The sequence below is a fragment of the Alosa pseudoharengus genome, unplaced genomic scaffold, assembly GCF_046254945.1.
Source record: "Alosa pseudoharengus isolate Yale_2024_CS ecotype anadromous, Long Island Sound unplaced genomic scaffold, YU_APseudo_1.1 YU_APseudo_1.1_scf_7, whole genome shotgun sequence".
Classification (NCBI taxonomy): Eukaryota; Metazoa; Chordata; class Actinopteri; order Clupeiformes; family Clupeidae; genus Alosa; species Alosa pseudoharengus.
This window is the reverse complement of record NW_027468859.1, coordinates 2,387,100-2,412,099: the sequence shown is the minus strand read 5'-3', so window position 1 is coordinate 2,412,099 and position 25,000 is coordinate 2,387,100. Positions and strand designations below refer to the sequence as shown.

Here is a 25,000-nt window from a genome sequence, read left to right as displayed (position 1 = left end):
GTAGTTTACTTTGAGGAGTAGAGACGGAGAGAGAGAGAGAGAGAGTGTGTAGTTTTTTTTTGAGGCCGTATCTGCTGATGTTAACCTTGAACATCAGATGGATCTAATCGCTCTGATGAGGACAGAGAGGAAACTCTCACTCGATGTTGCCACAACAAATACAAACAAACATCACACATAGACCGGACAGGAGTGTGATGTGGACCAGGCGTGCGAGTGTGTGTGTGTTACCACCAGACAGGAGTGTGATGTGGACCAGGCGTGCGAGTGTGTGTGTGTTACCACCAGACAGGAGTGTGATGTGGACCAGGCGTGCGAGTGTGTGTGTGTTATCCAGACAGGCAGGCTGGTCAGACGAGGAGACACAGTGTCTAGTGTGAGTGTGTGTGTATGTAGTATGTCTGTGTGCGTGTGTGTGTGTGTGTAAGGAAAGCCAGGGCAGTATACGCTGATAAGCACTAATATTTTAGCGAGGGCTAAAGTGCTGACTTCCTGTGCCTGTGTTTTACTGAACATTCCTCAGAGTTCTTCAGGGGAAGCTGACTCAGCAGGTTTTTAAAACAAACAAAATCCTCCCAGTGATTCATACTGTTCACAGAATCTGTGTGTGTGTGTGCATCGTCAGCTTCATGCAGTTATACTCTCACACACACACACACTCCAAGCCCATGACACGAGTGAGTAGCTGGGTCTCCATGGAGTGCTGTCTGAGGCAGCGGCATACCGACGGTAATATCAGTAATATAACAAATATGATCCATTTCAATTGAATGTCAAGTAACAACATAAACGCTCAATTCAACAAAAATATGATACATTTCAATTTAATGTCAAGTAACAACATAAACGCTCATTTCAACAAAAATATGAACCATTTCAACTGAATGTCAAGCAACAACATAAACGCTTATTTTTGATCCACGGCCCTCCACCCAAATTATTGTTTGGCCCTTTATTGGGAAGAACTTGAGCACTTTTTCTCTAAACACACATACACACACACACACACAGTGGTGATTCATTCAAGTCCGTCACAGAGTGACACACAGTCTGTAGCACACTGTTACAAACACACACTCTTAACTGTCTGTGATGCGGATGAATGCTATATCAGTCTGTGTGTGTGTGTGTGTGTCTGTAATAAGGGATGAATGCTATATCAGTCTGTGTGTGTGTGTGTGTCTGTAATAAGGGATGATTGCTATATCAGTCTGTGTGTGTGTGTGTGTGTGTGTCTGTAATAAGGGATGAATGCTATATCAGTCTGTGTGTGTGTGTGTGTGTGTGTGATAATAAGGGATGAATGCTATATCAGTCTGTGTGTGTGTGTGTGTCTGTAATAAGGGATGAATGCTATATCAGTCTGTGTGTGTGTGTGTGTGTGTGTCTGTAATAAGGGATGAATGCTATATCAGTCTGTGTGTGTGTGTGTGTGTGTGTGTGTGATAAGGGATGAATGCTATATCAGTCTGTGTGTGTGTGTGTCTGTAATAAGGGATGAATGCTATATCAGTCTGTGTGTGTGTGTGTGTGTGTGTCTGTAATAAGGGATGAATGCTATATCAGTCTGTGTGTGTGTGTGTGTCTGTAGTAAGGGATGAATGCTATATCAGTCTGTGTGTGTTTGGACAGGGCGGCGGTACTCTTCTAAAGCGTGTGTGTGTGTGTGTGTGTGTGTGTGTGTGTGTGTGTGTGTGTGTGTGTTTGTGTTTGTACAGGGAGGGCGGTACTCTCCTAAAGCGAAGAACCCACTGGGTCCAGACGGGATCGTGTGGTTCACCTGGAAGGACTCGGACTACTACTCCCTCCGCAGGGTCAGCATGATGATCCGCCCACGGACCTTCAGACCGCACCTGTCCCCCTGACCACACCTGTCCCCCTGACCACACACACAGACCTCACCTGTCCCCCTGACCACACACACAGACTGCACCTGACCACCTGACAACACACACACCTGTCCCCCTGACCACACACACCGACTGCACCTGTCCCCCTGACCACACACACAGACTGCACCTGACCACCTGACAAGAGAACACCTTCAGACCGCACCTGACCACACACACAGACTGCACCTGACCATACACACCGACCTCACCTGTCCCCCTGACCACACACACCGACTGCACCTGACCACCTGACAAGAGAGCACCTTCAGACTGCACCTGACCATACACACCGACCACATCTGTCCCCCTGACCACACACACCGACTGCACCTGACCACCTGACAAGAGAGCACCTTCAGACCGCACCTGACCATACACACCTGACCACCTGATAGAGAACACCTTCAGACTGCACCTGTCCACACACGCGACCGCACCTGACCACCTGATAGAGAACACCTTCAGACTGCACCTGACCACACACACCGACCACACCTGACCACCTGATAGAGAACTTCAGACTCCACCTGACCACACACAACGACTGCACCTGACCACACACACCGACCACACCTGACCACCTGATAGAGAACACCTTCAGACTGCACCTGACCACACACAACGACCGCACCTGACCACCTGATAGAGAACACCTTCAGACTGCACCTGACCACACACCAACCACACGACAGAGAGCACCTTCAGACTGCACCTGACCATACACACCGACCGCACCTTACCACCTGACAGAGAGCACCTTCAGACTGCACCTGACCACATCCCATTCCAGCCCTATGTCCATGTGCTGTGCCACACACACACTCTTGGACTACTTTAAAGAAGCACACACACATGGAATACTGTAAAGAAAGTGTGCACACACACACACACTTGGACTACTGTACAGAAGTACATACACAAACAGACAACTGAACCAAAGTGCACACACTTGGACTACTGTACAGAAGTACATACACAAACAGACAACTGAACCAAAGTGCACACACTTTCACACACACACACACTCACAATCACATATGGACTACCATACAGAAATTCACACACACACTCGACGTACTGTATAAAAATGCACACTGGAGGATCTAAAGGCCGGCCCAGACCCTGACCAGAACCAAGCTGACCTGGTGTGGATCTGTTCTAGAGTGGGTCCTGGTTAGGTTCCGGTTTGTTCTAGATCGGATCCTGGTTGAAGTCCGATCTATTCTAGAGTGGGTCCTGATTAGGTTCCTGTTTGTTCTAGATCGGATGCTGGTTGAAGTCCGATCTATTCTAGAGTGGGTCCTGATTAGGTTCCTGTCTGTTCTAGAGTGGGTCCTGATTAGGTTCCTGTCTGTTCTAGAGTGGGTCCTGATTTAGGTCCGGTTCACACTCCTCTGACAGACTCCATCATCAAAGCCGCCAGGTATGACCCAACCATATTCTCATGTACTGTGCCACACACACAGACACTCACACACACACGTACACACACACAGCCTTCTGCTCAGACACACACTCCAGGGGATTAAGAGACAGGATTCCTTGGAACTCCACGAAGAGCGCTCTTGTGGCAGAACCAATCCTATAGGTCATGGAACATGACGTATTAAGAGTGAGTTTGACATGTACAGTGAGTAGTGTACAGTATGTCTGTGGGTGTTAATGTTGTTGTTGTTAAGGTCTTCTGATTACTGTAACTAAGAGCAGCAATGTAAGCCAGGTTGTGTTTGTAACCCAGGCTACGCTATGCTAGGCTAGGCTATGCTACTGGGTTGTGTTTGTGACCCAGGCTACGCTATGCTAGGCTAGGCTAGGCTATGCTACTGGGTTGTGTTTGTGACCCAGGCTACGCTATGCTAGGCTAGGCTATGCTACGCTACTGGGTTGTGTTTGTGACCCAGGCTACGCTATGCTAGGCTAGGCTATGCTACTGGGTTGTGTTTGCGACCCAGGCTACGCTAGGCTAGGCTATGCTATGCTACTGGGTTGTGTTTGTGACCCAGGCTACGCTACACTACTGGGTTCTTTGGGACAGAAGTTTTTAAAATAAAAGTTGATTCGAGATGGCATGCAGAATCTTCTTGAGGTTGTCACACATGCACAAACATACACATGTTCTGTCTCTCTTAAGACACACACACACACACACTCTTATAAGCCTGCAGAACAGAGTGTGCTTTGTCATAGCACTCATTCTCATGCCTGAACTGTTCAGCACAGCTGTCACCAGGAAGAAGAGACTCACTGTGGATTTAACCCCCTACACACACACACACCACAAATAACTCCCTACACACACACACACACACACCACAAATGACCCCCCTACACACACACACACACACCACAAATAACTCCCTACACACATACACACCACAAATAACTCCCTACACACATACACACCACAAATAACCCCCTACACACACACACACACACACCACAAATAACCCCCTACACACACAACAAATACCCCCCTACACACACACACCACAAATAACCCCCCCCCCCCCACAAATACCCCCTACACACACACCACAAATAACCCCCTACACACACACACCACAAATACCCCCCTACACACACACACCACAAATAACCCCCTACACACACACACCACAAATACCCCCCTACACACACACACACACACACACACCACAAATACCCCCTACACACACACACCACAAATACCCCCCTACACACACCACAAATAACCCCCTACACACACACACACCAACAAATAACCGCCTACACACACACACCACAAATACCCCCCCACACACCCCACAAATAACCCCCTACACACACACAACAAATACCCCCCTACACACACACCACAAATAACCCCCTACACACACACACCACAAATACACCCCTACACACACACACACACCACAAATACCCCCCTACACACACCACAAATAACCCCCTACACACACACACACACCACAAATACCCCCCTACACACACACACCACAAATACCCCCCTACACACACACCACAAATAACCCCCTACACACACACACACACCACAAATAACCGCCTACACACACACACCACAAATAACCCCCATGCACACACACACCACAAATACGCTCATTCTAACAAAACACACACACCCATACAGATATAAACACACACACACCCATACAGATATAAACACACACAATATTTGCATACACACACCACACTCACACAAGAAACATAACCAGAAAGAATGTTTTACAAATCAGAGTTTATTAAATCATTGCAATTTTCTCTTGTGTCCATATTTGTCATCTGGTATGTAAATATTAACTATACATAAAATATGATATCAACGACTGAAGCACATGCACCGGGTGAAGAGGAGCTATATTTATAAACGGGATGCATCCTCATATGGGGACCAGAAGACAAGCGGAAGAAGAGGGGGATAAAAAAGGTAAGAAAGAAAGGATGTGCATAGAGAGAGAGAGAGAGAAATGATTTGGCACTCCTTGTTCCACTCTGGGAAAACACATGGCTGCCATTTACAATGTATAGACCAAACAAAACAAAATAACACTAAACAAAAACAACATTATACAAAACAAAATAACACTAAACAAAAACAACACTACAAAACAAAACAACACTAAACAAAATGAAACCAAACAAAAGGACCAGCCCCCTGCAGTGTGGCGTCTGTGTTGAATTTCATACTCTGATCATTTGTGTGTGTGTGTGTTGCATTTCATACTCTGTGTTCATATGTGTGTGTGTGTGTCAGTATTGGTATGGCTGTGCATGGACAGAAACGCTTAATTAAAGTGTTTTAATTAAATTAAAAAGAAGAAGCATTAAAGTGCGGCGGTGAAAGCATCAGCAAAGGCACTGAGTGAGAGGTCTCAGCCTCCACACACACACACACACACACACACTTCCTTAGTCTCAGTAGGACCACCCATCTGAGAGTCTCATTGGCTGAGCGTAAACCAGAGCAGGGGATTGGCTAGCGCAGGTCCTGGATCTAAAGGGTGTGGCATCATCTCATCATCTGAGGGTGAAAGAGAAGACGAGGTGATTGGCTAGCTCTGGTTTGAGTGGGCGGGCAGCAGGTGATTGGCTAGCTCTGGTTTGAGTGGCCGGGCAGCAGGTGATTGGCTAGCTCTGGTTTGGCTGGTTTGAGTGGGTGCCTTGGCCTGAATCACACCATACCGTTCCCTCTAACAGAGCCATGGCCGCAAGCTACTGCAGGAGAGTGACCACAGGTGACCACAGCGCCCCTGAACAGATCCTGAGTGAGTGCCGCTGGCTTCAGGGGGACTCCGATGCTAACTGTGATGCTAACTCTGATGCTAACTGTGACGCTAACTCTGATGCTAAGGCTCATTGGCTTATTGGCTTGTGGTCCTGCAGTAGCTACTTTCATTGGTCACTGCGCGCGCTTTTTTATACACACACACACACACACACACACACACACACTATCCACTCACTCACGGCATCCTAAGAGTCAAGGGTCAGTGTGTGTGTGTGTGTGTGTGTGTGTGTGTGTGTGTGTGTGTGTGTGTGTGTGTGTGTGTGTAAAAAACCTGATTTGGCGCCACTGAGAGATGCAGATGGAAGAGAGCAGAGAAAGAGTGAAAGAAAGGAGAGAGAGAGAGAGAGAGAGAGAGAGAGAGAGATGAAGAGACGTGTTTAGTGCTGTGGAGAGAGAGAGAGAGAGAGAGAGAGAGAGAGAGAGAGAGACAGAGAGAGAGAGACAGAGAGAGAGAGAGAGAGATAGCGATGAAGAGACGTGTTTAGTGCTGTGGAGAGACAGAGAGAGAGAGAGAGAGAGAGAGAGACAGAGAGAGAGAGAGAGAGAGAGGGATGAAGAGACGTGTTTAGTGCTGTGGAGAGACAGAGAGAGAGAGAGAGAGAGAGAGAGACAGAGAGAGAGAGAGAGAGAGAGGGATGAAGAGACGTGTTTAGTGCTGTGGAGAGACAGAGAGAGGGAGAGACGTGTTTAGTGCTGTGGTCGGTTGGCTTCAGTGATCTCTCTCACATGGCGGTGAACTGGCTGTGTGCAAGCTTCAGCTTCTCAGCGATCTAAAGGACGAGACGAGCTTGTGTGAGATGAGGAGACGGACCACAATCCTCTCAACACACAACTAAAAACAACCATGCCAGACACACACACGAAACTAAAATATGTCTAAGGAACATTTTTAGCTGCTAAATATTTTGATAGTCGCACACACTACAGTATGCAGATTAGCTCATGATGTCTAAAAGCAAGTTTCACACGTCCGAATCACAGGATCACAGGTGTGAATAACTGATCTAGTCTGGCCACTGGCCGTGACAGGCTGATGTAGGATGCCAATCGGTAATGTTATGATCTTACCGTTTCATAGAACTTCACCTGCTCCTCCAGGTACAACCTCATCACACGGTTGTAGTCATAGATACGGTTGCTGTGGAAATGATTCATCTCAGCTGTGAAGAGGAACAGTGTGAGAATTTAGAGGGAAGCCTAAATGATTGGCGTCTAGACTTCAGCGTTTCTACGGCACATTATAAGAGCCGTCTAGACTTCAGCGCTTCTACGGCACATTATAAGAGCCGTCTAGACTTCAGCGTTTCTTCTTTTCAGGGAGAGGATTATGTAAATCATATCGTAATGCAGAAAAATAGAACAGTGACCTTTTTACCAGCTAGGCAGAGATTTACTGACCTGTTTGTAAACAGGTTTTAAAAGACCACTGTTCACAGAAGTGCACATTTCAAGCCTCAATCATTCAGTCATAGGTCCAGAATCTACGTTCAGAGTACTTCCTGCTCCCAAATGACACAAGCACCCTCCCACCCCCACCTATGGAGATCATACCGTGTGTGAATGAGGTACGATATGGTGCCAACTAGGATGTCAAACTTACACCTGGTGCTCTCTTGTAAAACATGTACCTTGTAAAACTAGAATCTTAAAATGTCTCCAGAATGTAAAAGTTGCACTTTGTACCTTGTGATGTGAAAGCTCGTAATGCGCATGACATCGTGCTCAGTAGCTATTACCTTTGTAATGCGTATGACATAATGCATACAGTGGCTGTTAGCCTCATACCTTGTAATGCGTATGACATGGTTCTCATCAACTATTAGCCTCATACCTTGTAAGGGGTATGACATGGTTCTCAACAACTATCAGTGTATAGAGTAGCTGTTAGCCTCGTACCTTGTAATGCGTATGACAGTGTATAGAGTAGCTGTTAGCGTCGTGTAAAGAGTAGCTGTTAGCCTCGTGTATAGAGTAGTTGTTAGCCTCGTACCTTGTAATGCGTATGACATGGTGCTTGCTCTCTTGGCCATGGTGATCTTGTCGCCAGGTGTGATTTTACTGGTGGCCACCAGTTTGTCCCCTTCTTTCACCTTCTCTATGGCAGACTGAGAAACAGACGAGTGGCCACAGGTTTAACACCACTCACAAGACATCACAGGTTTAACACCACTCACAAGACATCACAGGTTTAACACCACTCACAAGACATCACAGGTTTAACACACTCACAAGGAGAACATCACAGGTTTAACACCACTCACAAGGAGAACATCACAGGTTTAACACCACTCACAAGACATCACAGGTTTAACACACTCACACGGAGAACATCACAGGTTTAACACACTCACAAGACATCACAGGTTTAACACCACTCACAAGGAGAACATCACAGGTTTAACACCACTCACAAGGAGAACATCACAGGTTTAACACCACTCGCAAGACATCACAGGTTTAACACCACTCGCAAGACATCACAGGTTTAACACCACTCACAAGACATCACAGGTTTAACACCACTCACAAGACATCACAGGTTTAACACCACTCACAAGGAGAACATCACAGGTTTAACACCACTCACACGGAGAACATCACAGGTTTAACACACTCACATGGAGAACTGAGAGCGTACTGTACTATCTCACATGGAGAACTGAGAGCGTACTGTACTATCTCACATGGAGAACTGAGAGCGTACTGTACTATCTCACATGGAGAACTGAGAGCGTACTGTACTATCTAGCAAGTGGTCTGGTTGTTTCATTGTCTTTGTACTTGTACTCTGCACAATGAAAATACAGTTGAATCTAATCTAATCTAATCTAATCTAATCTAAAGGAACATGCCAACTTTTTGGGAAAGCGTATTTGCTAGCTTCCTTTTAGCTATAGGCTCGCTAGTAATAGGCTAACTGGTTTAACCCACTTCCAGTGAATCGTGCTAAGCTAGGCTAACTGTGTCAGACTAGGATGTTGCATTGCACAGAGCCTCTTTTCTAATTCTGGGGTAGACAGCAAATAAGCTTGGAGTGTTTCCTCAAGTACTTCAGACAAGTTCTGACACCAGGGCCCGAAGTTGGAGTTGGACTCAGTGCTTCTGTAGGTGTAGCATTCTTCCATGATGAGGGTGCACCTTGTCGGCTAGCATTAGGGCCCGCTAAGCATTTCCTGTTTACGGAGTACCTTGTGTCATTTAGGGCCTGCAACCCTATTTCCTGTTTATGGCATACCTTGTGGACTCCGATGGTGTCCGGGAAGCATCCCAGAAGTCCCTTGTACTCGTTGTTGGTCTCCATGAGATAGTGCAGGTCTTTTTTGGGCTGATGGGTGAAAACATAGTGAGGTGAGATCACACCCAACACACACACAGAACTCAAAACTCAAATCACAAGCTACTCAACATAATCATTTAAGAGATTTGTAGAAATGTATGGAAGAGGAAAAACTTCCGCTTTCAAGCAGAATGACAGAATGAGAAAACATCCAGATGAGGGAGCCAAACAGGTCGGCAGCCAAGAAACATCACAAGTGACTAAACCATGGGTATGATTGTCCACACTGTACACTACACAGTATGGCCCATGAGGGAGGCTAATGATGGCTAACAGCATACAGTATGGAGAGGAGGCTAATGATGGCTAACAGCATACAGTATGGAGAGGAGGCTAATGATGGCTAACAGTATACAGTATGGAGAGGAGGCTAATGATGGCTAACAGCACAGTATACAGTATGGAGAGGAGGCTAATGATGGCTAACAGTATGGCGAGGAGGCTAACAGCACAGTATACAGTATGGAGAGGAGGCTAATGATGGCTAACAGGGTACAGAGAGGAGGCTAATGATGGCTAACAGCACAGTATACAGTATGGGGAGGAGGCTAATGATGGCTAACCGTATACAGTATGGAGAGGAGGCTAATGATGGCTAACGGTATACAGTATGGAGAGGAGGCTAATGAGGTCAATATATAGTATGGAGAGGAGGCTAATGATGGCTAACAGCACATAGTATGGCGGGGAGGCTAATGATGGCTAACAGTACAGTATATAGTATGGGGAGGAGGCTAATGATGGCTAACAGTATACAGTATGGGGAGGAGGCTAATGATGGCTAACAGTACAGTATATAGTATGGGGAGGAGGTTAATGATGGCTAACAGTATACAGTATGGGGAGGAGGCTAATGATGGCTAACAGTATATAGTATGGCGAGGAGGCTAATGATGGCTAACAGCACAGTATACAGTATGGAGAGGAGGCTAATGATGGCTCACAGCACAGTATAGAGAGGAGGCTAATGATGGCTAACAGCACAGTATACAGTATGGGGAGGAGGCTAATGATGGCTAACAGCACAGTATATAGTATGGGGAGGAGGCTAATGATGGCTAACAGTATATAGTATGGCAAGGAGGCTAAGAGCACAGTATATAGTATAGGGAGGAGGCTAATGATGGCTAACAGTATATAGTATGGGGAGGAGGCTAATAATGGCTAACAGTATATAGTATGGAGAGGAGGCTAATGATGGCTAACAGTATATAGTATGGGGAGGAGGCTAATAATGGCTAACAGTATATAGTATGGAGAGGAGGCTAATGATGGCTAACAGTATACAGTATGGGGAGGAGGCTAATGATGGCTAACAGTATATAGTATGGCGAGGAGGCTAATGATGGCTAACAGCACAGTATACAGTATGGAGAGGAGGCTAATGATGGCTCACAGCACAGTATGGAGAGGAGGCTAATGATGGCTTACAGCACAGTATACAGTATGGGGAGGAGGCTAATTGATGGCTAACAGTATACAGTATGGAGAGGAGGCTAATGATGGCTAATGATGGCTCACAGCACAGTATGGAGAGGAGGTTAATGATGGCTAACAGCACAGTATGGAGAGGAGGCTAATGATGGCTCACAGCACAGTATGGAGAGGAGGCTAATGATGGCTAATGATGGCTCACAGCACAGTATGGAGGAGGCTAATGATGGCTCACAGCACAGTATGGAGAGGAGGCTAATGATGGCTCACAGCACAGTATGGTGAGGAGGCTAATGATGGCTCACAGCACAGTATGGGGAGGAGGCTAATGATGGCTAACAGTATATAGTATGGCGAGGAGGCTAACAGCACAGCACATAGTATGGCGGGGAGGCTAATGATGGCTAACAGTACAGTATATAGTATGGGGAGGAGGCTAATGATGGCTAACAGTATACAGTATGGGGAGGAGGCTAATGATGGCTAACAGTATATAGTATGGCGAGGAGGCTAATGATGGCTAACAGCACAGTATACAGTATGGAGAGGAGGCTAATGATAGCTCACAGCACAGTATGGAGAGGAGGCTAATGATGGCTAACGGCACAGTATACAGTATGGAGAGGAGGCTAATGATGGCTAACAGCACAGTATACAGTATGGGGAGGAGGCTAATGATGGCTAACAGTATATAGTATGGCAAGGAGGCTAACAGCACAGTATATAGTATGGGGAGGAGGCTAATGATGGCTAACAGTATATAGTATGGGGAGGAGGCTAATAATGGCTAACAGTATATAGTATGGAGAGGAGGCTAATGATGGCTAACAGTATATAGTATGGGGAGGAGGCTAATAATGGCTAACAGTATATAGTATGGAGAGGAGACTAATGATGGCTAACAGTATACAGTATGGGGAGGAGGCTAATGATGGCTAACAGTATATAGTATGGCGAGGAGGCTAATGATGGCTAACAGCACAGTATACAGTATGGAGAGGAGGCTAATGATGGCTAATGATGGCTCACAGCACAGTATGGAGAGGAGGCTAATGATGGCTTACAGCACAGTATATAGTATGGGGAGGAGGCTAATGATGGCTAACAGTATACAGTATGGAGAGGAGGCTAATGATGGCTAATGATGGCTCACAGCACAGTATGGAGAGGAGGCTAATGATGGCTAACAGCACAGTATGGAGAGGAGGCTAATGATGGCTCACAGCACAGTATGGAGAGGAGGCTAATGATGGCTAACAGCACAGTATACAGTATGGAGAGGAGGCTAATGATGGCTAACAGTATACAGTATGGAGAGGAGGCTAATGATGGCTCACAGCACAGTATGGAGAGGAGGCTAATGATGACTAACAGCACAGTATGGAGAGGAGGCTAATGATGGCTAATGATGGCTCACAGCATAATGATGGCTAACAGTATACAGTATGGGGAGGAGGCTAATGATGGCTAACAGTATACAGTATGGAGAGGAGGCTAATGATGGCTAACAGTATACAGTATGGGGAGGAGGCTAATGATGGCTAACAGTATTCAGTATGGAGAGGAGGCTAATGATGGCTAACAGCACAGTATACAGTATGGGGAGGAGGCTAATGATGGCTAACAGCACAGTATGGGGAGGAGGCTAATGATGGCTAACAGCACAGTATGGAGAGGAGGCTAATGATGGCTAACAGTATGGAGGAGGCTAATGATGGCTAACAGTATTCAGTATGGGGAGGAGGCTAATGATGGCTAACAGTATTCAGTATGGGGAGGAGGCTAACGATGGCTAACAGTATTCAGTATGGGGAGGAGGCTAATGATGGCTAATGAAGTCAGTAATAGAGTTGGAACATGAGTCCTCTGCAGAGGGGGAGGGGGGTATCTGACTTACTGCCTGAGCACTGGCTGCCCAGGCCCAATTCTACAGTTCTATATATTTATGTACAACTATGCATCTATGTGCAATCCAGCATGGTGAAACTATGCTACAGTTCTATATATTTATGTACAACTATGCATCTATGTGCAATCCAGCATGGTGAAACTATGCTACAGTTCTATATATTTATATACAACTCTGCATCTATGTGCAATCCAGCATGGTGAAACTATGCTACAGTTCTATATATTTATATACAACTCTGCATCTATGTGCAATTCAGCATGGTGAAACTATGCTACAGTTCTATATATTTATATACAACTCTGCATCTATGTGCAATTCAGCATGGTGAAACTATGCTACAGTTCTATATATTTATATACAACTCTGCATCTATGTGCAATTCAGCATGGTGAAACTATGCTACAGTTCTATATATTTAAATACAACTCTGCATCTATGTGCAATTCAGCATGGTGAAACTACGCTACAGTTCTATATATTTATGTACAACTCTGCATCTATGTGCAATCCAGCATGGTGAAACTATGCTACAGACGACAGCTCATAAAGCTAAATGAGCTTGATATCGAGTCATCGGGTCATGTCTGATATCTAATAATGGGGAAAGACAACTCACATCACCTTTGGTAAAGTGTAGACATTAAGGGACCTCATTTGAAAGATGGGCAAAGTGCTAAGTCTCAATCTAACTCTTAGTCTAAATTAATAATTAGGCAAAATCAATTTCCTCATTTAAAACCATGGGCAAGACCTTAAGTGTAAATATTGATGAGTCAGCTCAATGCGCCCACATGCCACAGGATAGCTCCAGTTCACGCACGAGAACCTGTTGATAGACTTTGCACTTTGCCCACCATTGAAAGTAGGGCCCCGCATCTCAGCCACAGTCCAGCCACATCATGTGTTTAGATATTGCTACTGTAAATGCTTACCAGGACCATGCTCCTCTAGGGAACTGCTTAAACACCAAACAGAGCAGTAATACAAGGCGTTATTATGTGCTAGTACAGCTTAATACCACTGTTTGAGAGAGAGTTATCACAAGTGTTGTCTGAGATTGTTATTATGTGCTACAGTATTACAGCTTAATACCACTGTTTGAGAGAGAGTGATCACAAGTTATCGATGGTTGTGTTGTCTGAGATTGTTATTATGTGCTATTAAGTATATATACTCTTTTGATCCCGTGAGGGAAATTTGGTCTCTCCATTTATCCCAATCCATGAATTAGTGAAACACATTCAGCACACAGTGAGCACACAGTGAGGTGAAGCACACACAAATCCCGGTGTAGTGAGCTGCCTGCAACAACAGCGGCGCTCGGGGAGCAGTGAGGGGTTGGGTGCCTTGCTCCAGGGCACTTCAGCCGTGCCTACAGTTACAAGTCTGAAGCTCTAACCAGTAGGCCAAGGCTGCCCCAAACATTACATTACAGCTTAATACCACTGTTTGTTAGAGAGTTATAACAAGTAATCAATGGCTGTGTTGTCACATCGATAGTAGTGTTAAAAGAGAATAATACCCTCTGAGCCTAACATGGCTGCCTCATTAGATAGATAGATAGATAGATGAGATAGATAGATAGATAGATAGATACTTTATTGATCCCCAAGGGGAAATTCAAGATAGGAGTGTTAAAAGAGAATAACACCCTCTGAGCCTAACATTACCACCTCACAGGGCTGCCTCATTACACCCTCTGAGCCTAACATTACCATCTCCATGAATAATTCCTTCAGGACAAATAAAGTAAATGAACCATCACTTGGGTCTTTGCTCAGCAAAAAAAAGGTCTCTCAGTACTCAACAAAACCATGCTCCAAAATAGAGGACGTGTTATGACATCCTCCTCCTGCCTAGTGGGTGCAGAGTTTCCGCTAGAAAAAAAATGGTGCCGGAGAGGTTTCGTTTTCCGGACATTTTGATGATATGCCGGTCAAATATCCTATTATCCCTTCTTAATTAGTCAAATTGAGGAAAACTGGAGACAGGCTATGTAGCTTAAAGAATGACATAATCAGGCTGTATAGAATGCAACATGTTCATTAGCCTAACTTAAACATGCCTAACAAGATCTATCCTGTATTTTTTATGGACAGCAAGAGTCCGCTTCGTTCATTGTTTTAAAAAGGCTACGTTGTTTGTTGCTGCTACCCACATTATCTCCAGTGGTGACTGTTTAACTTACACAGATGCGCACACACAAGAATGAGCGCTCACACCACTACCCCCTAATGCTATGCCTCTTTATTTGATAACAATAAATTAAGAAATGTTTCCTATTCTGGGAAATGTTTAGTTTCTTTTTCTTTCGGCCGCGGTTCAATGATACCGTTTAATTGTGCCAAAAACTATCCGCGGACCAGTAATCGCCTTGTCGAGGAGGCCCTAACCCTGCAGATCATAGACAGAGAACGCATATAGGCCTACTGTATGCTTTGGGTAAAGAACACTTTGCATGTCCAGTGTACACGGAGAATGACAGTGTCTTGGAGCAGCCGCACCCCCCGCACTGGTGGTGGTGGAGTTGACTGGACATCTGAGGCTTCAGACGTTACCAATTTATCATCATCCATCGCGTCTGGCCTCTGAAAAAACGTTTAGGCTTTTCTGCCTGGGCCTGGCCATGTTTGAACCGCCTCACTCATTTGTTCGTTGTTTAACATGGACGTTTTAAGCCGCGTGCGCTTCCTATTTGAAATGCAGCATAGGCTATGCGTGTTGTTTAATAGCTTACTTTTCAAACGGTAGAGCCTGGTCATTTAAAAACATAGACAGAGGACGTATAATATAGGCTTACATATTAGGGCTTATTCTCAAATTCAGATTGCGTTAGGGGACGGGATTATTAGCCAATTTCAATCGGACAATTCAATACATTTCATTTTTTTTCCGGCCAATGTCCGGTAATTACCGGACAACGGAAACCCTGAGTGGGCGCTACAGTTTGGGAGTCCTGTGTCCTACCTGCTCGGCCACCATCAGAGCGATATCCTCATAGGTCTTCCCTGCTTGTGTCAGCGCATCAGTCAGAGTGGCCTCCCCTAAGCACAGGAAGGTAAGCACATGAACTAACACACAAAATACCACCTTAAATACCACCTTAACCTGAGCACTGTGTAGTCTAACACACAAAATACCACCTTAACCTGAGCACTGTGTAGTCTAACACACAAAATACCACCTTAACCTGAGCACTGTGTAGTCTAACAGCATGGGTGTGAGTGTGTGGTGTAGTATATATGAGGGTGTATGTATGTATGTGTGTGTGTGTGTGTGTGTGTGTGTGTGTGTGTGTGTGGTGTAGTATATATGAGGGTGTATGTGTCAGTGTAGTGTATTATATATGAGGGTGTGTGTGTGTGTGTGTGTGTGTGGTGTAGTATATATGAGGGTGTATGTATGTATGTGTGTGTGTGTGTGTGTGTGTGTGTGTGTGTGTGTGGTGTAGTATATATGAGGGTGTATGTGTCAGTGTAGTGTATTATATATGAGGGGGTGTGTGTGTGTGTGTGTGTGTGTGTGTGTGTGGTGTAGTATATATGAGGGTGTATGTGTCAGTGTAGTGTATTATATATGAGGGTGTGTGTGTGTGTGTGTGTGTGTGTGTGTGTGTGTGGTGTAGTACCTGAACACTGTGTAGTCTAACAGCATGGGTGTGAGAGGTTGTGTGGGGTGTGAGGATGTCGTGTAACTATGTGTGAGGGTGTGTGTGTGTGCAGGTGTGTGGTTTAGTATATATGAGTGTGTGTGAGTTTACCTTCATATCCACTGCTGTTGAAGACTGATGAGAGGTTCTGGAAGGCCTTTCCAATCCGCTGGTACTCTTTAGGCAGGGCTGGAAAAGTAACAGAACCAAAGCTAATCAAACACACACACACACACACACACAAAGATACCCATTTGAGACTGAATCGGCTGGCTGGTGTGGCTTACTACACTGCTGTCAGTACTGCTGGAGTTATCAGAGCTGTTCTTATTACACTGCTGTCAGTAGTGCTGGAGTTATCAGAGCTGTTCTTATTACACTGTTGTCAGTACTGCTGGAGTTATCAGAGCTGTTCTTATTACACTGCTGAGTTATCAGAGCTGTTCTTATTACACTGCTGGAGTTATCAGAGCTGTTCTTATTACACTGCTGGAGTTATCAGAGCTGTTCTTATTACACTGCTGAGTTATGAGAGCTGTTCTAATACTGCTTCACTTGTCTTGCACATTGTTTGTTGTTTGTTGAGATGTTTGTTTGTTTGTTGTTTACTCACGTCCTGTACATCTCTTCCAGTGCTCCTGTCCAACTGTCAGTAGGTCTTTCACACCATCATCCATCGCCCTAGTAAACCTGCTAAACTGCTCACACTTATGTTCTCTACACACACACACACACACACACACACAGACACACAGTCAGAAGAGCCTTCCTTCAATTGGCCATCCATCACTTTAGTAAACCTATTAAACTGCTCACAAACTGCAAACATGTTTGACATACACATGCACACACATGCACACACACACACACACACACAGTCAGTAGGTCCCACTGACAGCTCTGTCACTCAAAGGAAGAGGGAAGAGGGAATGCTATATGCTATATGCTCACTTTGTTCTGCACCTGACCTGGCCTGAAATACAGCAGTACTGTCACTCACACATCAATAACAACCACTCTAGCAGTACTGTCACTCACACATCAATAACAACCACTCTAGCAGTACTGTCACTCACACATCAATAGGGTCCAGATCAGGCAGTACTGTCACTCACACATCAATAGGATCCAGATCAGGCAGTACTGTCACTCACACATCAATAGGGTCCAGATCGGGCAGTACTGTCACTCACACATCAATAGGGTCCAGATCGGGCAGTACTGTCACTCACACATCAATAGGGTCCAGATCAGGCAGTACTGTCACTCACACATCAATAGGATCCAGATCAGGCAGTACTGTCACTCACACATCAATAGGGTCCAGATCGGGCAGTACTGTCACTCACACATCAATAGGGTCCAGATCGGGCAGTACTGTCACTCACACATCAATAGGGTCCAGATCGGGCAGTACTGTCACTCACACATCAATAGGGTCCAGATCGGGCAGTACTGTCACTCACACATCAATAGGGTCCAGATCGGGCAGTACTGTCACTCACACATCAATAGGGTCCAGATCGGGCAGTACTGTCACTCACACATCAATAGGGTCCAGATCGGGCAGTACTGTCACTCACACATCAATAGGGTCCAGATCGGGCAGTACTGTCACTCACACATCAATAGGGTCCAGTTCAGGCAGTACTGTCACTCACACATCAATAGGGTCCAGATCGGGCAGTACTGTCACTCACACATCAATAGGGTCCAGATCGGGCAGTACTGTCACTCACACATCAATAGGGTCCAGATCGGGCAGTACTGTCACTCACACATCAATAGGGTCCAGATCAGGCAGTACTGTCACTCACACATCAATAGGGTCCAGATCAGGCAGTACTGTCACTCACACATCAATAGGGTCCAGATCAGGCAGTACTGTCACTCACACATCAATAGGGTCCAGATCAGGCAGTACTGTCACTCACACATCAATAGGGTCCAGATCAGGCAGTACTGTCACTCACACATCAATAGGGTCCAGATCAGGCAGTACTGTCACTCACACATCAATAGGGTCCAGATCAGGCAGGCCCTCGGGGTCGATGGTGGAGAAGATCATGGCGCCCACCGCCTCGTCCTTCTCTGCTTTCCTCTTCCCCGTCTTCCAGTCCTGTTGGGAGAGGTCGTCACACTATTAATACAACACCAATGGCCAGTGATAGCATAATGGCTAAGGAGCTGGGCTAGCATGCAGTAGTAGTGTAGCGGTTAAGGAGCTGGGCTAGCATGCAGTAGTGTGGTAGCGTAGTGGATAAGGAGCTGGACTAGCATGCAGTAGTAGTGTAGCGGTTAAGGAGCTGGACTAGCATGCAGTAGTGTGGTAGCGTAGTGGCTAAGGAGCTGGGCTAGCATGCAGTAGTAGTGTAGTGGTTAAGGAGCTGGGCTAGCATGCAGTAGTGTGGTAGCGTAGTGGATAAGGAGCTGGACTAGCATGCAGTAGTAGTGTAGCGGTTAAGGAGCTGGACTAGCATGCAGTAGTGTGGTAGCATAGTGGATAAGGAGCTGGACTAGCATGCAGTAGTAGTGTAGCGGTTAAGGAGCTGGACTAGCATGCAGTAGTGTGGTAGCGTAGTGGATAAGGAGCTGGGCTAGCATGCAGTAGTAGTGTAGCGGTTAAGGAGCTGGGCTAGCATGCAGTAGTGTGGTAGCGTAGTGGATAAGGAGCTGGGCTAGCATTCAGTAGTGTGGTAGCATAGTGGATAAAGAGCTGGGCTAGCATGCAGTAGTAGTGTAGTGGTTAAGGAGCTGGGCTAGCATGCAGTAGTAGTGTAGCGGTTAAGGAGCTGGGCTAGCATGCAGTAGTGTGGTAGTGTAGTGGCTAAGGAGCTGGGCTAGCATGCAGTAGTAGTGTAGTGGTTAAGGAGCTGGGCTAGCATGCAGTAGTGTGGTAGCGTAGTGGATAAGGAGCTGGGCTAGCATGCAGTAGTGTGGTAGCGTAGTGGATAAGGAGCTGGGCTAGCATGCAGTAGTGTGGTAGCGTAGTGGTTAAGGAGCTGGGCTAGCATGCAGTAGTAGTGTAGTGGTTAAGGAGCTGGGCTAGCATGCAGTAGTGTGGTAGCGTAGTGGATAAGGAGCTGGGCTAGCATGCAGTAGTGTGGTAGCGTAGTGGTTAAGGAGCTGGGCTAGCATACAGTAGTGTGGTAGCGTAGTGGATAAGGAGCTGGGCTAGCATGCAGTAGTGTGGTAGCGTAGTGGATAAGGAGCTGGGCTAGCATGCAGTAGTGTGGTAGCCTAGTGGTTAAGGAGCTGGGCTAGCATGCAGTAGCTAGAAAAGTTGTGGCTTCAGTTCCCTGCTGCCACTGTCGTGGCCTTGAGCAAGACACTTAACCCCTAGTTTCTTTGGGGAGACTGGCCCTGGTAATAATTGACATAATAAGTAAGGGTACCTTCTCGTCCTTGTAGGACAGGAAGAGCTGGAAGACCTCGCTGGTGGCGATGACGGGGTGTCGGCACATGCGCGTCATCCAGCCCTGGAGCCTCTCCATCCGCATCTTAATAAACTCCTCCTCAAAACGCCCTACGAGAGGGGGATGGAGGGAGAGAGAGAAGGGGAGAGAGGGAGAGAGAGAGGGAAGGGGAGAGATGGAGAGAGAGAGAGAGAGAGAGAAGGGGAGAGATGGAGAGAGAGAGGGAAGGAGAGAAGTGGAGAGAGAGAGGGAAGGAGAGAAGTGGAGAGAGAGAGAGAGAGAAGGAGAGAGAGGGAAGGAGAGAAGTGGACAGAGAGAGAGAGAGAGAGAGAGAGAGAGAGAGAGAGAGAGAGAGAGAGAGAGAGAGAGAGAAGGGGAGAGAGAAAAGGGGAGAGACGGTGGGAGAGAGGGAGGGAGAAAAGGGGAGAGAGAGAGAGAAGGGGGGAGAGAGAGAAGGGGGGGGTACAGTAAGAAGTAAGAAGTGTTTTACATGCACCGTGAATAAGAGTGTGTGAGTGTGTCAAGGTGTACTTGTATGCCAGAATGGCAAGCTTACTGTACCTGTCACCTGTTTATCAGGGAGAGATGGGATGGGGACTGCTGAACCAAACTTATCCAGAAGCCTCTCATACAGCCAATCGAAATGCTTGTATCTGTGATTGACAGGTCTGTTGGTGGTCTAGAAACAGGAAGAGAGGTTAGAGCAGGGGTGCTCAAATTCTTCCCCCTCAAAGTCAAGTTCAAGGTCAAGGGTCAGAAATGAATGGGGGTGGAGGGCCGAGGGCCAGAACTAAATGATAGATAGATAGATAGATAGATACTTTATTGATCCCCAAGGGGAAATTCAAGGAATTTGTTGAAAATGTTCAAGTCGTGGACCATTACACTGAAATGTACTGCACATTTGTGCAAAATTAACAGTCTATAAACAATAGACTAATTTTTAAGAAATGTAAAAAAACACCACTTCACCCATAACACTAACACTCTTTACTGTGCTCCTCTTTGTGTGAAATGATATGGCTGTTTTAAGGAGTACAAATATACTGTGTATCTGAAGCAATCAAAGTCTTGAAAAAAATATGACAATTCTATGTCTTGGAAGAAAGTTATTTGCATCAATATGAATTAATAATTAATATAGAACATAAAATTGAAACACTCTTCTGAACATTCTTTTTTCTGACAGTTAAATGGGAACCATTTTTTTCTGAAATTAATTGTGCAACACAATGTGTTTCCATACATTTGAAGTTGAACACATATTAAGGAATAATAAAATAAATATTCATACAATATTAATACACATAAGTAATTAACAAAATATTAATACAAATAATTTTGTTTAACAGGTGCAATAATTTAAAATCCCTGTGTTATTTTCCCATAAGAAAAATCGCAAGAAACCAGATCTCCTTATATGGGCAAAGATGGTAGCTTTTTTGTAGGCCAACTCTAGAGGTCTATTGGGCAGCCCTGGGTTAGAGGCTCCGCCCTGTCCTACTGAGAGCCTACTGATTGGTCCAAACATCTACAGCGTGGAACTCACATTGGGGGAGACCTGGTACTCGATGTAGCTCTTAAGGCCGTACATCTTGGTGCCTTTCTTAGGGTCCGCAACAACACAGTCCAGCGCAGCCTCGGGGTACGACCAGATGGGACCAACCTCGCCCATCTGCAGTAAGACGGCAAGGAAACACACACACACACACACACACACACACACACCACTCAGATCAATACACACACCAACATCACAGATTTATGCAAGCCAGATTAGAGCTAATACCAAAGTTGACCAGCAGGGGGACATTACGTCAATACAACAGTAGACCAGCAGGGGGCCTTTACATGTACAGTAGACCAGCAGGGGGTCTTTACATCAACACCACATTAGACCAGCAGGGGGCCTTTACATCAATACCACAGTAGACCAGCAGGGGGAGATTACGTCAGTACCAAAGTAGACCAGCAGGGGGTCTTTACATCAACACCACATTAGACCAGCAGGGGGTCTTTACATCAACACCACATTAGACCAGCAGGGGGCCTTTACATCAACACCACAGTAGACCTGCAGGGGGCCTTTACATCAACACCACATTAGACCAGCAGGGGGCCTTTACATCAATACCACAGTAGACCAGCAGGGGGAGATTACGTCAGTACCAAAGTAGACCAGCAGGGGGCCTTTACATGTACAGTAGACCAGCAGGGGGAGATTACGTCAGTACCAAAGTAGACCAGCAGGGGGCCTTTACATGTACAGTAGACCAGCAGGGGGCCTTTACATGTACAGTAGACCAGCAGGGGGAGATTACATGCAGATTCATCAGGTTTGGGCAGTAAGTGAATACGTAAGTGAATACGGATGTGAATACGGATGTGGCGCTTATCAAGAGAATGGTGTCAGCGAGGCAGCAGGGTTGGACACGTGGGAAACTTACGTAGATTAGCAGCCTGTCCTTGCCTTTGGGTGCAGGTTTGGAGAGAAGGTACAGCTCAGGGCCAGACTTCGAGAAGCTCGGGAACCTGTTGGAGAACAAGAACCAGACTTAGAGAAGCTGGAGAACCTGTCAGTAAACAAGAACCAGACTTGGAGAGGCTGAGGAACCAGTCAGAATACGAGAACCAGACTTGGAGAGGCTGAGGAACCAGTCAGAATACAAGAACCAGACTTGGAGAGGCTGAGGAACCAGTCAGAATACAAGAACCAGACTAGAGAAGTTGGAGAACCTATCAGAAAACAAGAACCAGACTTGGAGAAGTTATGGAACCTGTTTGAGTACAAGAACCAGACTTAGAGAGGCTGAGGAACCTGCTAGAGAACAATAACCAGACTTAGGGTGTTTTTCGACCAACAGAGAATCTGTTCTTGAACCTTGGTGCCATCTTGTGAACCAGCTCGCATTTCTACCAGTTTTGAACGGAATTAAGGAAGCGTCATCAATGGAGGGTGTTGCATGCAAACAAGAGTCAATGCATGCAACAGGAGATAACAATATGACTTCATTAGCTATGTAATGCTTGATAATTGCAGCCTTGAAATGCTAGTTGCCTAGTTTTGTTTCCTCATGGCAATGGTTGATAGGAAGAGAAAAAAACTCTTGCTTTTAGCCTTCTTCTCTTTGAATGGTAGAATGTCACGCTCACTCCGGTTCACAGAAAAAACATTTTTTTTGGTTCCAGCTCTGAACCAAAGTGCCACGTTTTGAACCGTTTTTTTTGCTTGGTGGAAATGCGAACGGGAACAGTACCAATTCTCTGTCGGTGGAAAAGGGTTATAAGAGAAAATAGGGAACCTGCTAGAGAACAAGAACCAAACTTAAAGAAGCTGGAGAACCTGTTAGACAACAGGAATCAGACTAGGAGAGGATGGGGAACCTGGGCATGGCATGGCTTACCAAAGGGTCTGGTTCTTCATAGTTTGCTGTCTGGGTACAGTATGAGTAGAATAGTTATCATCTAAAGTAGAAGGCAAAAGTGCCAGCAGTTTGATGTTGTGGTGCTGCAGTTACACTCAACTCAAAACAACTTCAATTCACATCAAGGGATCAAAATATCACACCCAAAATCTTTGCTGAGAGTGTATTAGGGAAAGCACTGGCAGACATGCTTGCAGAACATCACACACATTCATTTTAAATAAAACATGCTTCTTACAAAAGTGTATTGGGAAAAACTAGCAGACACACAATCATTTAAAATAGATCATATTTTTGAAGAAAAAAGTGTGTGTGTGTGTGTGTGTGTGTGCGTGTGGGTGCGTGTGGGTGCGTGTGTGCGCGTGTGTGGGGGGGGCATTGGCAGACATTAAACTATGCTACTAAACAAATAGAACAACATACTTGATTTTCATGGAGGTTCCAGTGGCCCCTCCTCTGTTGATGGCCCCGCCCTCCCCTCCCTCTGATTCGCCGTAGCCACCTGTCGACTTGTCATCCCACTCATCATCCCACTCGTCATCATCTGCTCCTGGTGGCAGACGGGAACCCAGAGAGGACAAAAAGGACACACCACACAGCAATGAGACGAAGACATCACAGCCTTTGTGACCTTCCAGACTGGTCCACACATGCAGTCATGGGAAGCCTGTGGCAAACCCTCGCTAAACATCCCACCCTCTCCTAGCCGACTGTGCTGATAGCCACAGGAACCTTTTAGCAAGTTCTATTTTATGTAGGTTACACGTTCACAGGTCCTCATAGTAGAAGGGCTTAGAGGGTCTAAATCAGTACCCAAGACTCAAGCAGAGGACCACGAGCACATGGCACAAATCACAACAAACAAACACATCACACTCTTAATGTGCAGCAAAACCACACAATCCTCATGGCCAACCCAGCACCTCAAACCCTAATGGGGTGTGATCTGACGTGATATAAACAGGGTTGAGTAGGGTGGGATCTGATCTCGGTCACTGATGTGATATGAACAGGGTGAGGACTACTCTGAGTAACAGGGTTGAGTGGTGTCTACTCTGATTGACAGGGTTGAGTTGGGTGACGTCTACTCTGAGTAACGGGGTTGAGTCGGGTGACGTCTACTCTGATTAACGTTTTGAGTGGTGTCTACTCTGCGTAACAGGGTTGAGTGGTGTCTACTTTGAGTAACAGGGTTGGGTGACGTCTACTCTGAGTAACAGGGTTGAGTCGGGTGACATCTACTCTGAGTAACAGGGTTGAGTCGGGTGACGTCTACTCTGAGTAACAGGGTTGGGTGACGTCTACTCTGAGTAACAGGGTTGGGTGACGTCTACTCTGAGTAACAGGGTTGAGTCGGGTGACGTCTACTCTGAGTAACAGGGTTGGGTGACGTCTACTCTGAGTAACAGGGTTGAGAGGGGTTTCATCTGATTAAACAGGGTTGAGAGGGGTTTAATCTGAGTAACAGGGTTGAGAGGGGTTTCATCTGATTAAACAGGGTTGAGTGGCATGCTCAGAGTTAGTGCATCACCTCTGTCCTCTCAGTCACTCTCTCACACACATGCAGTAGACTAGTCCTCCATGAAGTCAACATCAAACACAACTCAAACACAACGACAGGCCGGTCAAACTCCAGGATACCTGTGTCAATGA

At 46.0% G+C, this 25,000-nt stretch overlaps 2 protein-coding genes across 3 annotated transcripts in view; one reads left to right on the top strand and one right to left on the bottom strand.

Annotated features, from left to right (window-relative positions):
- Nucleotides 1-2,356, top strand: part of LOC143110253 (angiopoietin-2-like) — a 25,300-nt gene extending 22,944 nt beyond the window's left edge. Inside the window, exon 7 of the mRNA XM_076273141.1 lies at nt 1,719-2,356. Within this exon, the coding sequence (XP_076129256.1) occupies nt 1,719-1,865 (147 nt within the window). The 3' untranslated portion in view covers nt 1,866-2,356. The remainder of the gene's footprint in view (nt 1-1,718) is intronic.
- A 2,751-nt stretch (nt 2,357-5,107) lies between these two features.
- Nucleotides 5,108-23,920, bottom strand: LOC143109360 (sorting nexin-9-like). Of its 2 annotated transcripts, XM_076272072.1 has the most exons (14): nt 23,771-23,863; nt 23,327-23,356; nt 22,370-22,454; nt 21,472-21,597; nt 20,484-20,601; nt 19,902-20,032; nt 18,519-18,625; nt 17,120-17,223; nt 16,618-16,695; nt 15,825-15,901; nt 9,410-9,499; nt 8,165-8,279; nt 7,243-7,334; nt 5,108-6,944 (listed from the first exon to the last, which is right to left on the bottom strand). In XM_076272072.1, the coding sequence occupies exons 1-14, from the start codon at nt 23,779-23,781 to the stop codon at nt 6,897-6,899; spliced, it is 1,212 nt and encodes a 403-aa protein (XP_076128187.1). In that variant the 5' UTR covers nt 23,782-23,863; the 3' UTR covers nt 5,108-6,896. The 2 variants fall into 2 exon arrangements, with proteins under 2 accessions (XP_076128187.1, XP_076128188.1); XM_076272073.1 differs by lacking the exon at nt 23,327-23,356 and having other exon boundaries at nt 23,771-23,920.
- Between the last annotated feature and the right edge of the window lie 1,080 nt (nt 23,921-25,000).